This window comes from Struthio camelus, chromosome 14, assembly GCF_040807025.1.
Source record: "Struthio camelus isolate bStrCam1 chromosome 14, bStrCam1.hap1, whole genome shotgun sequence".
Classification (NCBI taxonomy): domain Eukaryota; kingdom Metazoa; phylum Chordata; class Aves; order Struthioniformes; family Struthionidae; genus Struthio; species Struthio camelus.
In genome coordinates, this window is record NC_090955.1 from 10,471,076 (window position 1) to 10,496,146 (window position 25,071).

At 40.6% G+C, this 25,071-nt stretch overlaps 1 protein-coding gene and 1 long non-coding RNA gene across 17 annotated transcripts in view; both read right to left on the reverse strand.

Moving 5' to 3' along the window:
- Positions 1-77: 77 nt before the first annotated feature.
- Positions 78-9,254, reverse strand: LOC104144693 (uncharacterized). Of its 5 annotated transcripts, XR_011134576.1 has the most exons (6): positions 8,849-9,254; positions 7,135-7,322; positions 6,070-6,212; positions 3,396-3,679; positions 3,093-3,147; positions 78-2,113 (listed from the first exon to the last, which is right to left on the reverse strand). It is a non-coding gene; the product is annotated as an uncharacterized lncRNA (long non-coding RNA). The 5 variants fall into 5 exon arrangements; XR_011134574.1 differs by having other exon boundaries at positions 3,396-6,212; XR_011134575.1 differs by having other exon boundaries at positions 78-3,679.
- A 3,877-nt stretch (positions 9,255-13,131) lies between these two features.
- The window catches only part of CFAP20DC (CFAP20 domain containing), a 95,732-nt gene continuing 83,792 nt past the window's right edge, over positions 13,132-25,071 (reverse strand). For all 12 annotated transcript variants that reach the window (XM_068907186.1, XM_068907183.1, XM_068907187.1 and 9 more), the window contains 2 exons: positions 19,713-19,804; positions 13,132-14,117 (listed from right to left, as the gene is read on the reverse strand). In XM_068907186.1, coding sequence (XP_068763287.1) covers positions 14,005-14,117; positions 19,713-19,804 — 205 coding nt within the window. In that variant the 3' untranslated portion in view covers positions 13,132-14,004. The remainder of the gene's footprint in view (positions 14,118-19,712; positions 19,805-25,071) is intronic.

Here is a 25,071-nt window from a genome sequence, read left to right on the forward strand (position 1 = left end):
TTTATTTTGAAGTTGAATGTTGACGTGCTTTTCAGTTGTTTAGATGTGTTTATTTAGCCTTTACTCTTGTTTAAGACAGGTATATTGAGGGATTTTTATGAGCGAGAGACCCGAGCTGTCGCACTGACTTTCTGAGGCAGGTGCCCAGCGAGAGCATGAAGCCCCGCACGGCCCTGCCAGTCCCTCAGCCCCAGCGTCTCCTGCAGCGAAAATGCACCAAATGGTTCAAGCGTTTTGGTCGCGGAGGGTGCAAAGACTTTCTTCCGCCTGCTGTATTTGAACGTTTTATGTTTTCCCAAGAAGTTTTCTGTACAGAAGAGGATGTTTACCAATGACGCAGTTCAAAGCCATTGTGGCAGCAGAGGTTAGCCCTGGAGGGAAAGCCTGATGCTACTGAAGTAAATGGTAAAATTTGCAGAGGTGCAAATTCCTCCAGAGCTTTTTGGGTTGGCCAGACAGGACGGGCACGTGCATAACACAGGTTAAAGAAATTCCCTTATGACCGAGGCAGTGCAAGATGCTGTTGTCCCCATCAATAAATGGCTCTATTAGAGTATCCAAGCCTCACCTCTGAGCTTTCTGTATAGCTGGTTGCCCTTGCTTGACATTAGAGAACTGGTGCCATGGCTAATAATGCTCCAGAACCACCATACACATGCACGTGCACGTGCACACGCACGCAAACTGTATAACAGCACGAGCCCGGTTGCAAACTGCATGCACTTTCATCCGCATTTCTTTGAAAACTGTATGGCTTTAATATCTGTTAACTTCTATGTAGGGCAGCATCGTAACTGGTTCATTTTTAGGAACAATTCCACGTGCCATCTGCTACCGCTGGCTAATTGCCTCAAAGGCTCTATGAAGAAATTTTTTCATGTAGCGCCACAAGAAAAATCTGGCTTTTTTTCCCCCTTTTTCTTTCCACGTCTGACAGACACTCTGTATCCAGGGGCTACTTGGAGAACAAATGTGGCTCCTGGGGTGACCTGTGCCCCCTGGCCTGGGGACACACAGGCGAGAGTCAAGGCATGAGGGCTGACAGGGGTCTCCCAGCCACAGCTCTGTCATCAGTCGGGAGGGGAAAAGTGCTAATCTGGACTAAAGACACTCCTATTTCTTCAGCTCATGAGGTGTGAGCCGCTTGCATTGCATTTGCCGTGGCGAGCTGCTGGTTTTAACAGCTCAATGTTTTTTACTCAAGTAACATAACTTTTAAGACAGTGTTGGTCAAAAGATCGATAAGGGCATATCTGTGCATTAGGTGACCCTCTGCATAGGCTGATGTGATGTCCCTGCTAACATCGCCAAATTTGGCGAAAAACCACTGGTGAGAAGCGGCAGCTCTTCACTGCCATCTGCTTTAGCTGCTGAGCGCCTGCAGACAGCGGGCTTGGGTGCTGGGCTGTGGTGGGGTGCCGGGTGGTAGGAAAACCAGGAACCATGAGGAAGAAGAGCAGCGCCCATAAAATACGAGGGCTTGATGAGCAGGCAGGCTCAAAGCAGTCCGGGTGCACACAGCGCCGATCGATACGTCGTGACATATTCGCTTGGCAGCTGGGAGGAGAGGTCACGAGGGAGCATAAGGCAAACAGGAAGGTGCACTTTAGAAGATTAAGTGCGGCTTGGAGCAGCACGGGGAGAGGATTGCGGTGGCCAGGACACCGTTAATGATGTGTGCAAGAGGAGCAGCGCCACTCGCACCGACAGTGTTGGCTGTGGCTGTGAGGCTGCATGAACACTGAACGCACCAGGGCAGCCACGGTTCACACTGAACCCGTTTCCTGGGGCTCAGCAGCTTGTTTGTCCTTTGAGTGACTCTTCCAGATCTGGTTTAACATACAGTTCCAGGAGGAATGGCTTTCATTTCAAGAAAGACTCTGCTCTTGGACAGGGCTGGACAAAAATACCACATCTGCAATCATTTTGGTTGGCTTCCAACATGCCCCAGTGTAAAGCTTGAAAGCAGAACGATGGGGTTCCTGGAGGAGTCTTTTTGTAATGCAGCACTGAGATGAGAGTTACAGGCAAGGTCCTCCGATGTTGTCCTGCCCCCGGCTTGGCCAGCTGCGGAAGAAGAGTGGACTCCACTTCTGCAGGTCTCTTAATCTGTCTGCACCACAGGCAAATTTGCATTAGGCCAGCAAATATCCACCCAGGGCAAAAGAACACAACACAGTTCAATTAAATATCCCTCCGTGATCCCTGCCTGAGTAAATAGCACAGCTCTGGAAAGTTTTTGCTGGCGTTTGAGTGCTGTTGCTGTGCCTGACCCTTGCTGCTTCTCCTCTGAGACAGGAGCCCTGCTGTTTATGGGACTGAATACCCTCATGCGCGGCATTGTGGGATGTTCCGCTGGCTGCACTCCCGCAGCACAACGGGGCCGTCAGTGCTGCCGACCAGCCACCAGCGCCTCCCGCTTGCTCTGCAAACCGACTGAGTAGCTCCCCGCCAGACATCCCGGGGCTCCCATTATCCGCCAGCTTGCCGATCTGGCAGCCTCTGCACCCATATGTATGTATCTATAGAGGTATCTATATAGATATATAGAGATATTCTCTCCTGGCAGAAATTGCTGAGCCTGCCTCGGAAGAGAAGTCCCTAAGCAAATCCAGCATGGAGTTGATTGAGTTAAGCTGGACTGAGTTAAGCTGCTTTAGAATAAGAGAAAAATGTCTTCTGCGAAACAGGACCCATGGCCATCAGCGAGTGCTGTGCCTTGGCACTCTCTCATTGGGGTGTTTGGTATATTACCTTAGTATAGGTAATAAACAACTATTACTAATATAATTTTCATTTCCCCCCCACTAATTCCCTGAACTCATCAGTCTTTTCTGGTAATAGAATTTCTCTCTTGTGCCATACTTCACCTGATTACTTCATGGGCTTCATTAGCTCCTAGAGGACCTCTTTAAACTTGGGGGGAATTGCAATGCACCAGAAAAACGTGGGGTAGAGCTAAAAACACCCTGTAGTGTTTGAACACCAAAATACCCCTCTGAGAGACAGAAATGGGAGGAAGGGAAAACACTGTGTATGAGCAAAAGGAAGAGACAAAGAGAGAGATGGATTCAGTTAATCCAGCAGTTTACCTGCAAGCTGTCCACGTTTGCAGTTTCTGTGTAAGGTGCTCACAGGAGTTTTGACCTGCAATTCAGATTTCACAGTCAAATAGTTTTCAGAATAACAGCAGTGAACATATAAGGTCATTGCAGACATTAGCTTTGTTACACAGAGCAAAGGACCAAGCCTGAGCACCTCTGGTGCCAAATCCTGTCCGAACAGGACCCCAGCAGCCCTGACACTGATAGATAGACAGTGGGGATGCTGCTGCGTTTCAACCAGAGCAGGCTGAACTGTTTCTTGCTAATGAATGAGGTTTGTTGCACGCATACCCTTTCCTCGGCTGGTGAGTGAAGCTCCTCGACTGCGTTTGCCAGGGCGACTATCGTGGCTCGCAGGGGTGAGTTTTCGGAGGATTGCCATGCAGGATGTGTGCAAAAGCCACTGTGCTCCTGCAGACTAGCGGGGCACCTCGGCACAGTCCTCACCCCAAGCTGAAAGCTGCTGTCAGGACAGGCAGCGCTGTGGGTCCAGAATGCGGAGCACCATCCCAGCACTATCTCCTTGGCATTGCAGCTTGAACAGGACCGCTTCTATCCACAGGGATATCCTGCTCCTGGGAACAACAGAAAAAAAATCAATAAAAGGCTTCTAGTCATACCTCTGTTGCCTAGATCTGGGCTCGAAGGGGTATATGCATACAGCCCATGCTTCTGCTACAGTGATGCCTCCAACCTACCCTGTGCATGATGTGCTGATGCTGTGCATCACAGCAGCACCTTGATTTTAACTATTTAATAAAGGTTCACAACTGGGTTTTTATAGTCTATGTCTATAATTATTTTCTTCATGAAGTAATTTTTGTTTCACAGGTAAACACCAATCTCAGCAATTTCCATTTTTAATACACAATTTGATTTACAACTAAACATCCTCTGCTTGCTAAGTAGGTATTTATTACAACCAAGCCTGCCTGCCACCCTTCCTCACCACTCATTTTTTCCCTATATAATAATTATTGTTCATGGAAAAAAAAAAGAAAAAGTTACTTTGCATGCCTGAGGGACGCCTGCGCACTTTAACGAGGTTTAATTACAACATTAGCAATGTGGGTAAAGCATCCAAGTAAACAAGCCATAAATCAGTCCATAAAATGAGTAATATAAACCCCTTCCACCTACATTGACTGCAGATTGCATTGAACGAGCCGGGTCGTGGGTTGCTGTCATATACCAATTTGGGGCAGCCCTGAGGTCTGCGGACATGGGCACCTTCGGCTACTCACTGAGTACCAGATGTCACCTCTCCTCTCCCCAAAACCCAGCCCTCCAGCATTGGGGGGTGGGGGGCGGGTGCTGCTTGGGGTAGAAACTCGCCAACCTCTCCAGCAGGATTTTCCTACAGAAGCGGCAATGTTCTGCGACACACAAATTTGTTATTCAAGGGGAATTTGGGGATTTCTTCAGAGACATGGTAGCAGGTGGCGTGGTGCCCACAGGAGGGTGACTGGCACTAAGTATTCATCCAGAACCACTGTGGTCAATAAACTGTGAATTAAGAAGGATTTACATGATAGTCAGTGAGAGCTGTTTAAGAGTTGTTAAGAGTATGCTCAGTAATCCAGTTACAAAAAAAAATGCCAATACATGTGCTTGATAAAAGACTGTAACTGCTCTTAAAATATGGTTATGGGCTATTGCACAAAGGAGGAACCAGTAACTTAAATATTCACAGCCACTCAATGTACTTGACTTTATCGTGTGTTACAGTGATTTATATACGACATAAAAAACAATTGTCAAAAATGTGGAGGAAAAATTCAAAGCCAAAAGCACAGTTATTCATTTTGAGTGGTAACATGTTAATGCAAGTGAGGAGAAACATCCACACTGCAAATGGAAAGGGAACATTCAGCAAAACTAAACTCAGTATTTATTTGAAAAAAATTCCACAGAATAATAATTATCCATTAGCTTTAAAATAACCTCCAAATTAACAGCGATTATCTTAGCATCACAATATGACCCATTTTTCCAAAGAAAACAAATCTACCACTAAGCGTGATTGTATCTTTTATACTTTTCATGTTCATTTTTGTTCAAAATAAAACCTTGTTTCAGACAAAAAAAAAGATACCTTAAAAGAATAAAAGGCTATAATTCAGTCAAGTTTTCCTAGTGGCATTGCACACCCACCATAACGGGAAGAGAGCCCTGAGACTGAATTAGAGCCTGAAGATCCTGTGCAAAATCCTTCATTGTAAAGGGGCGCTGTCAGATCATATTTATGTGGTTTATAAGGTGTCACATTTAAATCTCATGGCACTGAGTTTGCAGTGCTGGAGACACACCAAGGGACAGGGACTGCAGAGCTGGGGGCATTGGAGGAACGGCAGGGGAAAACAAATCCACGAACCAGCGCCGCTATCCCTCTGCCAGAGGGCCACGTGGGATGCACAGCAGCCTGTGAATGCCCAGGCTGCGGTGTGCTGGGCTGTGGGCGCCCCAAGGTGCGTGCAGAGGGGGTCCACACCGCCTGGGGGGGTAGTGTGTCCCGTGGAGCGAGGCAGGGGCGGCAGCTCGCCGGGCCACCACCTTCAGCTGGGCTGAGTGGTGGCATTGTTGCGCTGAGCAGTGACAATGGTTTTGTGCATCGCAGTGTCAGGGAGGTGTTTGTGGTGGCCCCCAGTAAGTAACTGCAACTGGGGTAGGTCTGCTGGTGCAGAGAGCCTCCCTGCACACTGTCAGCTACGTTCCCGCCATTGGTGCGTTACTGCAATTGCCACGAAGGTCCATGGGGTGCTCTGGAACCAGCCACTCAGGCTGCTTAATACAGTTCAACATTACAACTCCAACGATAAATTTGACTATAAATGTCTCTTTTCCATTTAAACAATGGGTCATTAACTGCTAACAGTATCAGAGTGTTCCCGCTATTACTTTCAACATAATCAGTGCACAAAGTAATATTAAGCCCCATGCTTCACATGGAGGAAGGCATGAATACCTTCTTTATGTGTGTGTGGCTTGCAGGCGACTCCGGAAGGGAACTCTTGGCCAGGAGATGGAGTGACAGATCGCTGCAAGCTGACAAGCTTCCCTCCTCTATCTCAGCACCTAGCTTGCTCACGATTCAGCGTTGTTCATGATCTGGAAGTTAACAGAAGACCTCAGTAAAAGATATGTCCTTTGAGTACCTTACAGATGGATCAGACATATCCTTCTATTGGCACATGAGGATTAATAGATCATATGAAATAACGTGTAATGCACTGCAAGAGATCAGAGCATGGTAGGGTAATGTATCAATGGCAAAATAATTGCAAGCGTTTACCTTGAGCTGTGCTGCTGTGGCAGACCCTCAGGAGCAGGACACGGCCATTTTAGCACAGATACTTTGTGACAGAGGAGTCTCAAAGGTTTTTATGGGCTCAGATATATAGAGTCCCAGCCTTAGTCTAACTGTGCTGCACACAAGAACAACTCTGTTTCTGTAACAGATTCCCTGTTAAATAAAGGTGATAAAACACGATCTGAGTAATGGCTGATGATGCCCTCCCCTGGTGTCTGGGAGCCTCACAGCAATGCAGGCATTTAGCTCAGGACCCTTCGGTATCCGCCCGGGGAAGGCAGCCCTGGAGTGGGTGCCCCGGGACCTTCGGTGCATGGGAAGAACTGGGCTACATGGCTGGGACAGCACCACAGGGAGGTGCGAGCAAATGCTCTTTTTGCATTTTACCACGCTGATCCTTCATCACTCTTCGTGTCCTGAGCAGCAACATGCTCTCTTGGGTCTCTCTCCCTCTATTATTCACTGCTGATTCTTGCAAATTAATTACAAAACTCCATAAATTGCATTAGCAATTGTAGCATTTTGGCCCTTGTAGTATTAAGCACTGTTGGACTTCTCCAGCACAGGGCAGAGGCTCTGGGGTGCTGGGTACAGGCCAAGCACAGGGTGGCTGTCCCGCCCCGCAGTGATTTACAGTTGTCCTGACTTGTGCCAAGCTGCTCCTCTCTTTCTCCACTGCTGCCCCTGTGGTCTGCATGTCTCTGAACACAAGGTACTTACCTAAACACTGTGGGTGATTTCTATTGCAGCTGTTGGTTTGATCCTGGCTTGGTCACAGAAGACAAAGGGACGAGTTTGGGTAAAGGTGCTTGGGTCATACAGTGACGCAGGGGTCGCAGTGGTGCACAGGCTGCAGGCTGCACTGGAAACACGGCTGTAAAGGCATGCTGTAAAGGCTTTGTAGGTTACTAGAAAGGAGAATGAGGAAAAACAGAGTTAGATCATCTTCCGGTATTCTTGTGAATGTCACATGGCTCACCCAGACACTAGTTGTTACTTTGGAGTTGCTTGCTTCTGAAAAGCCACTTGCTTTTTTTCTCTTGGTAAAACAGTTATTTTAATTTGGACTTCACATTGATTCAGTCTTAGGAGAATGCCATCCACGTATCTGCCATTAATACTCAGATCCTCTAGCCAGAATCTGTCTTACCAAGGTGGGAATAACAAAACTCAGTGCCACCCAGCCACGTGTTCAGCACCATAAACTTATTCACACTACGGGATTCCTCCTCAGAGGCTCCTGCCAGGCTCTGATGAGAAAAGAGCAACCTAATATAAAGGAAACTCTTGCATAAGATGTTTCCTGAGCTTTATGAATTCATTAGAAAATTACTCGGCAGAATAATAAATGCATCCAGAGCTTTGATATTTTGCACATCAGGAGGTAAAACAGTAGCTGCGAATAGATTGCCTGTACAAAGGCTTTTGCTTTTAGTGCTGCAGTAGCAGATGGCCTAATAAATATGCAGTGTCCTAAAACTACGTTTGTAATTTCCGTGACCTGAGCTTTTCTTGGTCTCCCACATAGACAAATGTACAATCATCCAATAATAAACTTTTAAATAAAACTCTTCCCCTAAGCCCTGTAAAGCAAACAGCGTTTGAAGTGCACTAGCATTACTAGCACAGGCCACTACACTATTTTGTATTAGGAGAGTAGGTGTTTTTCTTTATAAAAAGTGTCGTACTGTGGCTGTTCTGGCCAGAACAGGATACTCAGTATCTTATCTCCAGCAGCTGCCAGGAGAGGATAGCTACGAGAGCAGTAAGAGCAGAACGAGGATACACTGACAGTTCCCAGGAGCACTTCAGCCACATTCTTCCTCCATCGTTTTGCAACCACATAACTTCCAAACCTGTCTGCTCTGCAAAACCCTTTGCAAAAGAACGTGAAAACACAGCTGCAGGGAAGGAAGGCTCACCAAATGCCCTGGCTTCAACAAAGGGTTCAGCCCCTCTCTGGATGCGCCGGATAGTCGTGCCCAACAGCCTGGAGCTAATACCAGCTCTTCAGATGTCAGTATCGCCTTTTCCCTTCCTGTGACAAGGGTATTTTGGTGGAGGGTTAAGGGCACCAGCCTCCACAGGGGCTGCACGAGCAGTGGGCTGTAGCTGGGTGACAGTTTCACAAAACTAGAAAAACCTTCAGCACAAGCACCGTTTTGGAGCAAAGAAAGAGGTCCAACTGCTGTGCTCATTTAGGGCACCTGGTGTTTGCATTGGCCTTGCACTCCCCTCCAACAATGTTGTGCCAACAGGCTTTGCCCTCTCTCAGCAGTGCATTGGGCACTCCCTGCTCTCCAGCATCCCCAGCTCTGGGCTGCTCTCATCTGCCACACCGACTGCATGCACACACTTGCAAAAGGATTAAAAGCATCAATAGGTTGTTGATTTGCCACTGATTTACCACAGGAGCCTTTAAAATGATTCTCACCGTGTAGTTTCATGTCCACAGACTATTTCTGCTCTTGAAAGTTGTCAAACTCGGAGGCAGAACTGCTTTTACAGTGGTGTGATGAGAGCAAAATTCTGCTCAGTTCTTCACATCTTGGGCTGTAGCGCACGACCCGTCAGGAGCTCATGGCCGTTTCCAGGGTTTCATCCAGGGCATTAGCATTTGTGCTTTTTATAACGCCTGCAGCAGGATCCTGAAACATCACAGTTAGAACTGCCTGCACAGCTGCTAACAAGCAAGTTAAACAGCAAGTAAGAGAAATGACAAGTATTGTTGCTACACTTACACACTCCCATGGGTATCATGAAGCCAAGCTTTCAGTTTATCAGGGAACTGAATTTAAAGAGTTTTTTTATAGTGCCAAAAAAGGTGGCAGCTAAGGATGCCAAGTTACTATAGTAACCATGAGAAAAGCAGCGATTATCAGCAATACCACATAGAAAAGACAGACTGGATTGCCTTTTCATTTTTCGTGTAGTCCATTGCTTAAAAATAAGCCCATTTCTAAAATATAGAAATATCATGGAAAAATAATTTGAATATAAAATGTGATTATTATGCAAAATGATTTTCATGGCTTTTTTGGACATTCAACCTTTGGCATCTTAGTGTTCCGGCACAAAGTTTAACTGGAAAGCACCCCTAAACAGAATGTTTTATGGCTGAAGGACATGTGACTAATAAAGAACTATTTTGCATGTTTTCTTACCCAATAATCATGGCAGCAGAAGGGAAAAAAAAAAATCAATATTCATATCTTACTACAGGCTCCTTAGGACAGAGCGTGTTCCTTACACATTTGTTTGGAATAATGAAGTTCACATGCACACACAGCACTTGGGTACAACAAGTGACAATACTGCAGGATCAAAGATTACAAAGTCCTAGCAGCTGCTGGGGACGAGTTCATGCCAGTGCCCACATGTACCATGTTGTCTGTGACCTACGCCTCAATATCGCTGCAGTCCACAGTGATCCAAAGGCTGAAAGAGTCCAGGTTATTTGGCTGGACTTCGGAGAAAACCTCAGAACAGATGGAACTAAGGCCAAAAAAAAAAAAAAAAAAAGAAAAAGAAAAATGAGGAGGAATCATTCTAGTAACATGGAAAACACATCACTCAGGGCTTTGGTTAAAAAGTGGTTTAGAGATTTCACAGAATCACAGAATGACTGACGTTGGAAGACACCTCAGGAGATGATCCAGTCCAACCCTCCTGCTCAAGCAGGGCCCTCTAGAGCACATTGCCCACGATTGCCTCCAGATGGCTTTTGAGTATCTCCAGGGAAGGAGACTCCACCACCTCTCTAGGCAACCTGTTCCAGTGCTCAGACACCGTCACAGCAAAGAATTTTTTCCTCATGTTCAGACGGAATTTCCTGCGTTTCAGTTTGTGCCTGTTGCCTCTCACCCTATCACTGGGCACCCCTGAGAAGAGTCTGGCCCCATTCTCCTGACACCTTCCCTTCAGATACTTAAACATATTGATCAGATCCTCCCCTCAGTCTTCTCTTCTCTAGGCTGAACAGGCCCAGCTTCCTCAGCCTTTCCTCATAGGAGAGATGCTCCAGTCCCTTCATCATCTTTGTAGCCCTCTGCTGGACTCCCTCCAGGAGCTCCATGTCTCTCTTGTACTGGGGAGCCCAGAACTGGACACAGTACTTCAAGTGAGGCCTCACCAGGGCTGAGGAGAGGGGCAGGATCACCTCCCTCGACCTGCTGGCAACACTCTGCCTAATGCACCCCAGGATCCCATTGGCCTTCTTGGCCACCAGGGCACATTGCTGGCTCATGGTCAAATTGTTGCCCACCAGGACTCCCAGGTCCTTCTCTGTAGAGCTACTTTCCAGCAGGTCAGCCCCCGGCCTGTACTGGTGCATAGGCTTATTCCTCCCCAGGTGCAGGACCCTGCACCTGCCTTTGTCGAATTTCATGAGATTCCCCTTTGCTCATCTCTCCAGCCTGTCCAGGTCCTTCTGAATGGCAGCCCAGCCCTCTGGTGTTTCAGCCACTCCCCCCCCCCCCCCCCCCCCCAATTCTCAGGCAGATCTACCAAGCTACCTCCAATTCCTGTACTTTCAATGCATATTCTAGGGAACATTAATGAGGCCTTATTAAAATTTATTTCATTTTGAAACTTCTCTTCTCAAAAATCATATCTGATGTTGGGTCTGTAGAAAAAACGTCTGCATATAGTTTCATTAACCCAAAACTTTATGCCCAGGCACAGGCTTTTTTCTACCTATTTGAAAGCACACAGTAGTGACAACTATGTGATTCTCAAGGACTTCAAGTTAAAGCATTGCATATGACTGCCAGGAGCAAATCTGTGTGTTAACTTTAAGGCTTGCCATAAATGCTGGTTTTGACAAATTGGCCAAAGAAAAATCATGCTGCATGCCAGCAGTGCTTTAGTTCTAGGTTCACAGAACGATTAAGAAAAGCACCAGGAGCAAAAGTTAACGGCCCTTTTAGCTAAGCCTTTTGTACCTCTTAACTTGCAGGTGTTGTTCACGGCATTGTAAGAATGAACTCCCTAGGACGTCGAAGACATAAAGCGGCTAACTACGATACAAAGGGCAAGAATCCCAAACTGATGATTTTGGAGAGGTCTTACCTGTAAAATACTGTTGTGCTAATGACAGGAAAACACAAACAATATATCTGACCCTGCCTACGAACCTGACTGAAATAACAGTCTCGTCCTGAACCTAGTGTTACTCCCCACCTGCCTCCTTATCCCATTAAAGACAGGGGTAAGAATGAGGGGCTGTTAATGACTCCCTTTTGTCCAGGCTTTTTTATGTCCGTTTGTATATTTTTAAATATGACATATTAGAGATTACCTAGTGTGAAGCCAGGACAAGCCTATCTACCCAGAGACATTTGCAGACAATTAGTTGGCCCTTTGCAGACTTTTGACTCTCAGTCAGGTTCTGATGCAAGTAAGCTGTATCTCAGAAGCATCAGTGGACCAGTTCGGATTTGCAGTGGCTGAACATCCAGCCACTCCTATGAGACATGGAGCTATGGAAGGAAAATTAGCAATACATTTTAAATAGCCCATGCCAAAAATACAGGGAAGATGGTCCTAATCACTAAATGATGCTAAAAAGAAAGTGGTTAGACCTGCAAATCATGTACATGCTATGATCTGATTTTTGAAGGGCAAAATGATGATTTCACTGAACTTTTAAACTGATTATGGCATTAGCAAAAACAGGTATGAATCCTTCCAGGAGAAACAGTCTGAGGCAGGGTAAGTGAATTATGTCAACCCAATATCTGTCTTCCTGTGGATTTCAGTGCTACTCTTGAATCAATTTGTGATGATATGTTTGTACCTGCCAAGGAAGCCAAATACACAATCTGATCTTATGCCAAGCCATTATTAACAACTGCATTTTCAATTGATTCTAGGATATTCATTAACTGGCATCCATAATTACTAATAATTTACAGACACATCATTTTAAATCACTTGCCAGTTGTAACCTGAGCTCACTTTATGACATTCAAATGCATCATTCTTAAAAATTCACTGAGTAATCAGTTTGCAAATGATTACTGTGCAATAGCATGGGACATAATCAAGTAGAAGGTTAGAACAAGTATCACCAGGAATGTCTATAGATCACTTTTACCTTGTGATTTTGACATTCCTTTTAACCATCTCCCGAAAACCATAATGTTAGTACTGAATACTGGTGGATTCCAAAGCTGTCCACTAACTAAACTCCATTACAGCATAACTCCTGAGACTCTTTGCAACCCCTGCCCCAGGCCTCTTTCTTTAATACCAATAGCTGATTTTTTATGATTGATTTAACCCTTTGAGCTAGTGTCCTATTGGCTGCGGGACACGACCGGCAGGCAGCACAGGCGTAGTACTGCAGGCCTTGTCCTGCTCTGGGGCTGGTCACGTCAGGCATTGTTTTGAGCCAGGCACTACAGAAACGCAAGGGGCTGGTGCTGTGACCACAGGTCAGGTCAACTGATTCTTACAGCTGACAGTAAAGCTTGACATATTTGCATACACAATAATTTATTCAGTTTCACATGCTGATCTTATTTTCAGAGGTTATACATGGACTGGTTTATCTCCGTAGTCTTTCTCCACGGTAAACAAGGATATCATATGTGCAACAGGAAAAAACAAATCTCCATTTATGTTTTGAATAGATCCCACAGAGATGCAAGAATTTTAAATCTCTCAGCTGGGAGTCTGGGGCCCTCACTGAAAACTGCAGGCAATACAGATGAGTTAAATCAAGCACGTTCTTTTATTAAGACGCTTAACAGAATAAATAATACAAACATAGGAGAATAATACTCTGAGCACAACTTCGTATATGAATCATATACACGTCTTCTTACCTTACTGCAAATGTATACGAGGCTCAAATTGGAGTGCTGAAGCAATCACTTACAGATCCTCTTCAGTCCCATATTAAATTACATCAGTAAAATGAGAGCTGTGGGTATACTCAGGTCTGTCATATTTACCCCGATGCGGTTTGCATTCACAGATTGCCCATGCACATCACTTGAAGTGCACTGCATTGTACACCGTATACCACAACACACAGCTTTGACAATATCCCATTCCTGCAGTATGTAATAGAAGGGAATTACTTGAAGATGAGGAAAATGTTGCTTTTTCTGATGACTAAAGGCAGAGAGAGAGCTCATGGAATAAAGGCCTTTAAACAACAGGTTGTACATCTTAGAGTACAAAGGATAAGATAGCTTGGAACCAATTAAAAACATACAGGAAGCAAGTAATGAAAAAAACAGGTTTGAGTCAAGCCATCATTTACAGATGAACACTGCAAAAGCTCTTCAACTTAATTTCCTCCCACACAGAACCTTCGAATACTGGGAATAAATTAGACAAACAAATAAACGTCTTAGCCACAAGGAACTTCTATGTTATGTGATTTTCCACTGCACTACAACTTAATACAAAACTATAAAAATAGGACACGCTATTTAAAAACTATATTCATTTGTTTACAAAACTATTGGTTAATTCAAGTTTTAAGTTACATGATAAATTATATAGCTCAGCCACACTTTACAAACAGTTAAAAGACAAACCTATGTGAATACAAAGTAATATCCTCTCATAATCTGGCTATGCCAATTCATAGTACTTCCCAGTGCTTGGATCAAAGTAGCAGTTCAGACATGGATCATACAAAAGAGTCAAGACTTCCTCATCTTCTTCAGCATTGAAGTCATCTTCACCTATGTGAAGTGTGAAAAGCAAGAATAAATCACTCTTTCTTTCTTATAGAAGTACCCTTCTGCCACATGTGACAGAATTTCTCTTTCAACTGTATAATATTTTAACTTTTGAATTATTACCTTCAAAGATAACAGCAATTCACATTTTTATTATATTTCTGAAGATTTGTATTTAGCTGAAGTGAAATGATGGCATTCAGCATTTACGTAACAACTGGGTTTTAGGAACTTCAATGGAACAACAGTTCACTAGAAGCACTTTTACTGATAACGGATCAAAGTATTTCTAATGGATGTTTTTCTCAATGAACTGCTTAAACAATAACATTTTAGTATGAACACAGAAAGAGAGTTAATCTGTTCTTAGCGTCTGTAAAAATGACACTGAGTATTATTAAAACGTTCTATGTGGAAAGCCGGATTAAATTAAACATAGCACAAACATCTTTATTTGAAGACTTCTTGCTTATCATGTTAGCCTCACATCAATCTGGTTCAAGCTTGTTAGCTTACTGTGAAGTTTTTATAGATTCATTATTACAAGTCATATATGCATTACAGGTAGGTAGTTAAGTATATTCAGTATATTTCATTAATTGCCCTTAAATAGGTAGAAAAAGAAACTGTATAACAAATAAATCTAACAAACTTGCAGCAAAGTCATTATTATTGAAATAAATTAGGTCACATAGACTCTTCTTTGACAGTAAGCTCTTCCATTTGTGTGGAAGCTTAATAAAAGACAAAAATAAGACTAAAAAGGATCTCAAGTGCTATTCTCAGATGCGTTTAGTTATGTAAAAGTACATACCATACATCAGATTTTAAGATGAGGCCTGCTAATCATAAACAAATACATCTTACACTAAAAAAACCCTACTACCTAAGTATAATGCAACAGTGTAGCGTCCTAACTGTTCATAAAAAATAAACTATGGAACTTTGAAGAAATACCGTTGAAAATCAGCTTCTATACATATACTATAAGTACTGTACTTCCAACTATGTTGATATCATAGTGATAACAGCTTTACGACATGAGAATTTTATCACAGTTTGATTATAGAGGCAAAAAAACCAATGTAAGTCTGTGGAAATTAAGACCAGAATGTGAAAACAGAACTCTCGGTTCAAGTTTGATGCTAAATACTGAAAGAAACCGTCCCTTAATGTAATCAACAGTAAAACTGTAAAGCCAAACTGCTGCTCTCCTTGCTGTTTTTATTTCATCAGGCTTGGTAAGCTAACTAAGTTAACTCAGATATTTTTCTGCGCTTCCGCAGATCATAGCAGATAAGCACATGGCATTCATGCCTCATTCCCTCACACAGCCTTATATTTTCATCTGAAACCATTCTGTTATTTCCATTGTATTCTTCCTTTTTCATCATTTTTTTGCTCTCTTGTCTATGCTTCTCTTCTAAATCATACTTTATTCTGTTTCTTCTCTAAGCTTAAATCTCCTTTCCTCTCTACCTCAGCACTGGCCTCTCAATATATTCCTTGGCTTGATTTAGGAATAGGAAATTCTTCAAACTCATTAGGGGTCTATCTGTTTCCCTGTATATCTTGAATTCATACCATATCAGAATAGATTGCATCCAGGACTACCTGGATTTACATCTTCATAATAACAACTCCCTGCATGTAGTTTCATGTGAACAAGAAGAGAACTTAACTTTCTAGTCATATCTTCTTTTTAAAGCTACGCTGCTTCTTGTAGCATCTCCAAATATTCCAGAATGCCTCTGAAGGCATTTCCAGATGTTGCCACAAATTTCCAATGGTAGCATGCAGTATTTAGCCTTAAAGGGATTTAAAAAAAGTATTTTGTCAAATTGATGTGTGAAAACTCCACTTCCGTATGTATTACTGCCTCTTAAAAGTAAGCATTAATTAAATTTTGACACTCTCTTAGAAGACTCAATTAATGTGTAACAGCTCTGTAAGAGAATATCTTTCTACTTTCAAATGGTATACTGCGTGCAATCTGGCCATACGTAGGAATTATGTTTCTGTGGCAGAAATAACTGAGAAACAAGTCACTTTCTAAGGAAATTTCTAGAGCTGTTCATGCTGCCCGCTCCTTTAGATTGAAGCTGCTCAAGAGTGCATGACATAATTATGGAAAAAAAAAGAAAAAAAGAAAAATGTGCCCTTTGGCAGTTCAATTTGAGTATCATGGTGAAAGCAAAATCAAAGCTTTTGTTCTTAAAACCACTGTAAAATTAAACAATATCTTTTTGTAACTGCTAAGGCTGGAACATAACTTGATTTTAAATAAAAGCTATGCCCAAGTCTGTCATACACATTATAGAGCGATGAGTATTTTTCTTCTACTGCGCTGATAGCGACTGAAGGTACTTAGTAACTATGAATATCTGTCATATTAAATGAAATGCTGTTCCACTGAAATCAGGGGAGCTACAGTTTTTATGAAGGAAAGATTTTGTTCTGCATGTCTTAAACTGGATATCAAAGAATGGAGTCAAATAGCAGCTTTTTTGAACTCTTAAAAGTGTTATTTGGATTACATTAACATTAAATGTTTGCACAGTTACCACAGTCTGGAGAACTGAAATAAACAGGCTCCCTTTTCACAGAAAAATATTTGCACTGTATTCTAGGTTTTAATATTAGAAAATGGCTCATGGTGAATCTCTTCTTAAGATATATGGGTCATACTCTGACCCTGATAAAAGTGGATTCAACTGCACTGGATGAGCTGTTGGCAGAAAGCACACTGAAAAGAACATTGCTAGTACTCTCTTCGATATTACCCTTGAACACTGAACTATGATGCTCAAATCTACGTTATAATAAAGCAGTGCGAGGTTACCATACAAATATTGTCCATAGCTGTAGTTGAAGGAAGAAGACTATTCAGCTTTGTGATTTTCAGAGCACTGTCTTAACTTAAGACAAGCAATACTATGCTGTAAGGTAAGTTCCAGAGAATTTATGATAGTGCATTTGGTATTTACTGCGGAAACTTTTTTTGTATTAAAGCTGCCATGTAAAATATAAGGGTCTATAAATCAGAAATATCAATGCCCAATGAGGGAAAAATATCTATTAAAAATTACCCTATATATTGGTCTAAGTTTTGGTCTTGATTACCTTTGTGATACCTGTATAAGACTACTTCTCATTACAGCTCCTCATTGAATGATGCGTTATGAAAGGTGCATATGTTAAGAAAGGAACTAGAAAGTAAAATGGGCGCTGGTTTTCTTAGAAAATACTCATATTTGTATTCTCAAAGTTGTGACCCAAATTAAATATTTTTTCTAAATATAAAAATTAAATATATGTCCCCAATATACTAATGTTATAGTATTTATTTTTCTCTAAGGATACTTCCAGATGAAATGGTCATTCTGAAAATCTTTTAACTCACTGTAGAGTTTCACTAGTGGCTTTTGTTATCCTGTGATGTCTGGTATACTGGAAAACTGCATAAGAAGAAGGACTTGTGACCTTAAGCCTCTTCCTAGCATGAGCAATAACTCATTTTCCAATGTGGTATTTAAAAATGGTAAATTGGGCAGCACAATTTCCTGGTATGTATTTGAGTGTTCAATCAGAAGATCCGCTCTGGAATTTAAGAATAACATCACACTTCTGTCACACAAACACAGCTAACCTCAGTGGAGTGATTAAGCAAAAAGCCATTCCACGGTTATTCTGAAGTGCTAGAGATATACTACAGAATAAGACCCTTTTTTTTTAGCATTTCTTTCAAAAAACAATACTGCAAAACATTTAGTTGCCATTTACATATAGTTCTCCGAGATTTTTTTTAATCCAGGAGACCTAGAAAAATTAATATAGTTTAAGGTTGGATGGGCACAATCGAATCTAGTATGTATATTACTGGGCACTGCATTTTCCCATACCTCTGCCTTAAGGCTAAAGATTTGTGTTTGAATCAAGTGTACCTTTTGGAATATGTGAGTAAACCATGTCAGTTTTGTGTGCATAGCTCAAGGACATTATTTTTCAAGGACTGTAAATAACCAGAAAGGGAGGCTTGGAGTTGCTTGAGGATGCTCTAAATTGTACAGATAAGCCACTTTGCCAATCATGCCTCTCCTTCCCACGGCTGCTAAGATTACTCTGATCCTCTCCCTGCTCTTTTAATAGGGAAGGGTGTCTAGTAGTTTGGAAAAAACCCAGTGTGCTGTATGTGGAGGGAAGACTGTGTGACTGCTTTTTTGTTCTTTCTTATTTTCTTCTGCTTCCTGGGGTAATGAAGCTTGGATACTTCAAACACCATGGTAGTTTTTTGGAGTATTTGGAGATAAAACAAAAGAGGACTTAAGAGTTTTGCTATAAAGTTAACAAAATTACAAATATCATATATATACATGAGTCAGAATTTAGTTTGATTCAAGAAAAGTGCAAGAACAAAAAGTCAAAATAAAAAGCCATAGTAATTAGAGACTTTTTGTTCTCCACATGTGTAACATAAATCACGTAAAATATTTCATCATAAAGGAAAATGAGTTTAAGAACAATTCACAAAATAGTTTGGAAATTCTAGTGTAACTGGAAAAATCCAACAAACTGCCAAATACCCTTCCTGCTAGCTTTTTAAACATAATCGTACAACTTTTACAATTTACAGAAATTCTAGCTTTACTGCAGCAAGCCTTAGATTTCATAATACTAATAACCAAAACATTCTCAGAGATCTATCACAAATTTATATCCAACATGCCTTTAACTCAAGGATTACTGTCCAGTTCGTTTTGGCTCACTTAGGATGCTTAACACAACATATTATTCCATTCTTTAAAGCAAGGTCCTCTCGTGACAGCAAATATTCTATTTTGCTGTCACAAACAATTACAAATATACATCTATGAAAAGATTCTCAATTTGAGGGACACACATATTTTAGACAGTAACTCACTGAGACATCTTCGTCCCTTGGGCAGCCAAAATACACAGGTTAGATTTATGAGATTTCACACTGAATGCACTGGACTTGAAGAAAAAAGTAGGTATCTACCTTATTTCCTAACATACCAGGTGAGAGAAAAAGGCTTTTTAAGAGAAAACAAGGTATTTGTTTTATTCTGTTGTTGCTGACTTTTCAGTTTCAGCTATGTTCTTTGCCATTCTCTAACCAATCACCTTAATAAACAAAATCTTGTAGCGCTTTTGGTGGTGACTCAACAACCTAATCAGGGAACGATGAGATTTCATTAAAGCCTAAATCTGAAATTTTTCTCTCCGCTTAAATGAAATTGTTCTGAATAGAAATCATTTTCAAGGATACAGTCTTTCTTTCATAGGTTTGCCATCCCTACCACCATCCATTCCTTATTTTAAACAAATAACATGCATTTTTAAGAAGTTAATGCATACTGAACCAGAACATCAGGAAACCACCACTGTGTAAGTTACCCTTCTATCAGGATGGAAAACTCTGCTAGCATGAACTGAGAATAACAAATAAGAGAACTTTGTCATCAAAATGCAAAAGTGCGGAAAACAACTACAAGGCAGCATCAGCACTACAGAAACAGCACTTAGGGACATCTCAATACACTTTCTACACAGACTTTCATCTTCATAAATTCCTACCTGGAATACTCTGATTTGTTGACGATTCAGTGTGTTCTTCTAGCTGTTGGCTTGCAGGAACGATGGGGGGACTGAACACATTCAACCAGTCTCTGAAAAACACAAATCAAAATATGGTTGCTTCAACTTCTGTCACATTGGGCCATGGCTGTCACAGCTGACACAAGAACATCAGGCATGTGAACCTGTGCTAGGGGCCAGGTTCAGATTAATCAGAGCCGTGAAAGTAATTTCAGTGTCCAAGGATTCCTCTAGAAAGGATGAATTTTCCCAAAGCATGGAAGATTAATTAACTTGATTTCTTTACATTGCCAGACCGTATGAAGTACAGCTTGAAGTTCAACTTACTTCCAGCATGAAGCAGGTAACATACTTTTACTTTCTGAGAAGCCTTATGATCTCATATAAGATTTTTTTCTGATAGAGAAACCTGGCAAGGCTAAGTCTTGTGCTATAACTGCTAAAATAGGCCTTTTACCTTTTCTGCTAGGTTTTTTTTTTTTTTTGCTGTTGCCAGATTTGTTATTGATTCCACATAATCTGCTGCTGGAATGTACACATAATATGGGGTGAATCAGGGGACACCCACCTATCTGTTTTCAGTCAAAATGGAAAAAACTAATTTTCTGCCTCAGGAAACAGAACTGCTGGTGTAGAAATTCAGCAAGTAGTACAGCAGATTTAAAGGGAGAAATATTGAATTTTCCATCATTTCAATATATAAAAAACATACTTCAAAATTTTGTTGAAGTACCATCATAGCATTTTCACATATATGGCCAACATCACAACTGAACCTTAGGGCTCTTCAGTTAATGCCAGTGAGAACTGGAACAACTGATCCACACAGCAATATGCTTGCCTAGATATTTCATTATTAGGTGTCCCTGTCACTTGGTGCATTTGCATACCTTGAAGAGAGCCAGAGACTCTCCATTTATACCAGAGCTTCAAAACTTTTTAAGAATAACAGCTAGGTATGTGCATTATTATACCAAGTGGCATGGTAAAATATATTTCCATTTCTGCCACTTGGATGTTTGTGCTGCCTCAAGCTAACATGAAGCTGAACACTAGTGTCTGAATGGGCTCATAGCCCATAAGTATTGTACCTTACCTGATTCCCTACAATTGCACAGAAACACAATGTCAACAAAGGCAACCTCTTGAAGAAACGCGGGGGCAATTTTAAAGGAAAGGCAGAACTTTGTCAGAGCATTGGTGTCAATATGCAGTTCCCCTTCCCAAGCCGCCCTTTGCCCCCAATCCACTACAACTTTTTTTTTTTTTTTTTAAATAATAGTAACGCCTGAGAACTAGAATGAGAATGTTTCTCCTAGGAATCTGCTATAGCTACAGTGATGCAAGAACAAAGCAAGGACAGTGCTTGCTGGTAGAGAGAATTACCTTAATCAGACCAACAAACAGTCAGAAAAAGTAGAGAGGCTTTAGACTATATATGCCGTTCTACAGGTCTGACACAAAAAAGAAGAGTTTAAAGATATGTGTTTTTCATGTAAAATATATATCAGATCATTTCTAAAAGAAAAGGCAGTTGATACCTGGAGAGCAGAGAGAATGTTAGTAAGAAGGAAAAAAAGATAATAAGGCAATTATTTCCTATGGAAAAGAGAGAGACAAGTCATTTACGGAACATGGAGGGAGGGAGGTAGTCATGTGCCATTAGACCAGTAGCTCTGCTGAACTGATTGTTCTTATTACTCTGGAAATTTAAGAATTTTGGTTTCCAGTCTTGTCTCTGGAAGGTATTCCTGAAAGATCAATTTTGAGAAATCGGAGATGGGATGATCTGTGAGTAGCTGGGTGATTCTGTCCTTTCATTTTGTCCTTCAATTATTGGAGTCAATTCTAGTGTTGAGGAGCTGTTCAGTTTCATCCTTGCAGTTACTTTGAGGCACCTCGTTCACAGTCATATTTCATTCTAGTAAATGTGAGTGTAAGATTCAGGGACTTTGATAGTTCTAATGGGAGGTAGAGGAGTGTGTATTTACGATAGAGGCAGTCGAGATGTGTTCGCACTTTTAATCTTTCGTATTAAACATAGTCTAGATCCAGTACATGCTTTTGCTCTTCAAAACCCTCCCATGAAAAAAAGTAACAGAAACAATATTAGGTGTTCATTATTGACTACAGTTGAAAAATTTTACACAACATACATTAAAAACCACTCTAGCACTTCCATATGTTAGTTAGCAATGTCTAAATCAACCTTTCCCCAAATCTCTAGAACAAACCTTGTGTGTGCTGAAATCTTCTTGGCCAAATTGCAGCAGAGAATAAATATTTGCAGTTGATTGATAATCCTTTGAAAAGTGACTTAACAGTGGTAATGCTGATAGATGGTTTACTCTAGCAGTCAAGACATTTTTGGCATAACAAAATTTGTAGCCTGCTTTTACGAAGCACCTAAAACAGCATGTGTGTGTGAGACAAGAGTGTGTAAGTCAACTAAAAAAAAAAGTTCTGAAAAATGTTTAGACCTTGCCTAAAAGTACAGAGCCCAGCATGGAGACAACTGGCTCCCGACCTTCTGAGAAACACAGACTGTGGTCTGTGTTCCAATTTAATGTGTTCTTATACTGACTGAAGAAAGAATATTTTCAGAGTGAGCTTCTTAAAGAAGCTAGTTTATCTCCTCAAACTAGAAAAACTAATCAAGCATTTTCATTAATTAAAGACACTATTTATGCTATTGAGGCCTCAAGCTGTAATCAATATAATCAACCCGCAAGAAACTATCTAGTTTTCCTGATAACAATGCTGGATGCCACGTATTGTCTTTGACATTGTGAGGTGCACTGTATGAACAGTTGGAACAGAATGGACAGTTTCCACACATATTCGAAGTAGGCTTTATCTTTAATGCTTGCACTGAAATTCTTAATTATTCTGCAAGCTGTTCTCCATACCAAGATATAATAAAACATATGCGATACAATCTTGTCACATCACAGTCCTTTTTTAAAAATTAGTTTCAGGAAATAATTGCTGCATGTTGCAAGACATGATAGCTGAACTGTGGTGCAAAATAAAAGCAGTATTTTGGAGTCCTGAAAACATCTAGTTTCTAGTTTTATGGTAGTTTGCTACATTTTGCAGAAAATGGCACCCATAATAAAAAGTGCGTGAGAAAACGAGCCATGCTTTATTAACCAGTACGTTAACAAAGAGTACCCCATGAAAACTATTACCACAAGGAATAGTTAATACCATCAGCAGAAATCTGAAGGATTAGAGGGTCCTGATTTAAATATTTTGGTTGATACTCTTTTTTTTTTTTTTTTTTTTTTTTTTTACAGATATTGAAGCTTTTTAGGCTAGCAAACCACAAAAATAGCAAACCACATTGTATAAAGATTTTTAAACATTTCTGTGAATTGAGATAGCTTTTTTTTGGATCAGGTTTAATTTGTATAACTTAAATCATCAGTGGCATTATTTGATCCATATTATTAAAAAACCAAAATGCTTAGAAACTTCAGTAGAAAAGTTTTGTCTGACGATCTATACAGAACTTAACAGGAACTTTAAAATTACTTGGTCAGCCTGGCAACGTGCTTAAAAAATGCAAGGCCAGCGCTACATTACACTGAATCAGGGAATGAAAAAATCGCATGAATTTTGTATTATTAAGTGCACATCAAATTGACAGAATATTAAGTATCTGAAGAGTACAATCAAAGAAGAACACATAAGATGACACTTAACTGCTTAAAATACTTTGTAAACTTTTGTGAACACTAGGGGAGAACTAGTTCATGCCTGAGTGATAATAAAAGGAGTGCCTTTGCTGAATTATTTTTTACAATGAAGAATGTGACTTTGTGGTGGGCTAGAAAATGTCAATGTACGAATCAAGAGTACAAAAATATTTTAAAGAAAAAATGACCAATTCCTGGCATCTTGTGTTATGATCAGCAAAAATCTTGGCACATACCTCTATGGTATTAATAGTATCTAATACTATGTGAACCAAATTCTACTGCAAACCCAGAAAATGTAAGTAATATCTTATTATGATCCACTGATTATAAAGTACTGGCTCATATCAATAAAATGGCCCAGGATAACCTAAATATTCAATTTAGGTACGATGAAGATCTATTTTTTTCCCCACGTTGCTTGAAATTTAAATATATCTGTTTAAGAAAGGTTGTCAAAGACAATTCAGTACTTAATAGATCGATACAAAGTGACCTAGCTTTTTAACAACCCTCAGCCATCCTCTGCTACATACTCTTTGGAGCCTGCATTACTTGTTAGGCTCTATAGATTAGCAGATCTGATTTTTCAATTATTTATGTATCTGCTAAACTCTATACATATGTGTAATTTCATTGACCTTAATCTGACTACCTATACATATCTGTTAGGGTTTTGCTTTGTAATATATTATGTATCTGTACATACCATATTAGTTTTAGTAGTGAAGAGAGGACTTCTGAAGTCTATTAACAATAACATATTTGTGTTATGTACAAAATGCAATCATATTCTTTGAAAAAAAGTTGAAATAAAACTTCAGGTCCTACCACCGCATCTGTCTGTAATAACTGTGAAGTCATCTTAGCCTTAAATTGTCCATTATTGCATCTGAAATACATCTTTAAACAATTTTTTTACTTAAATATGTAATAAACCAAGAAATATTTAATATTAATTTATAAACCAGTAACCGTCCAGTGCCACTCAGCACTAGGTCTGAAAAAAAGTATTTCTGTAATGGAAAATTGAGTGAGTATACAGAAGAATAATAAGATACGCTACCAAAAGAAGATACAGTATATTTATACATATAAACGAGGGATTTCTAAGTGCACATTTTAAAAATAACATAAATATACATCTTTGGATGACTTTGCATGAATTGAAAGCTGTATTTTAAAAAGAAATATCAGAAGTATTTAAAGTCAATCTGGCAATATGTTAATGATTAAAAGAACGCAAGGCATCAGCTACATTGTATTATTCTCCTAGAGTGTTATTGTAGTTTCAAAATATCATTAAATCAGCACAAACCAACACTTATCATTTCCTGCACATTTTTCACAGTGAGCTGCATTCTGACTATGAGTAATCTGTTAATCTGTTCTTTGCCTCACAATCCGTCAAAGTGACAGATTCATTCCATCCTTAATACATAATATCTTCATTTACAGTATGCCTTACTGGAACTTTCTTTTTTTGCTAGCACTGAGGTTTAGAAAATCACAAACATATTTACAGAATGCCTTTTTTCTTGCTCCACACCACTTTGGCAAGTCTAGCCTACAAAATATCATACATCTCATGGAGGCAAAGAGAATTCTGTTAAAACTAAATAATTTAATTTTTAATG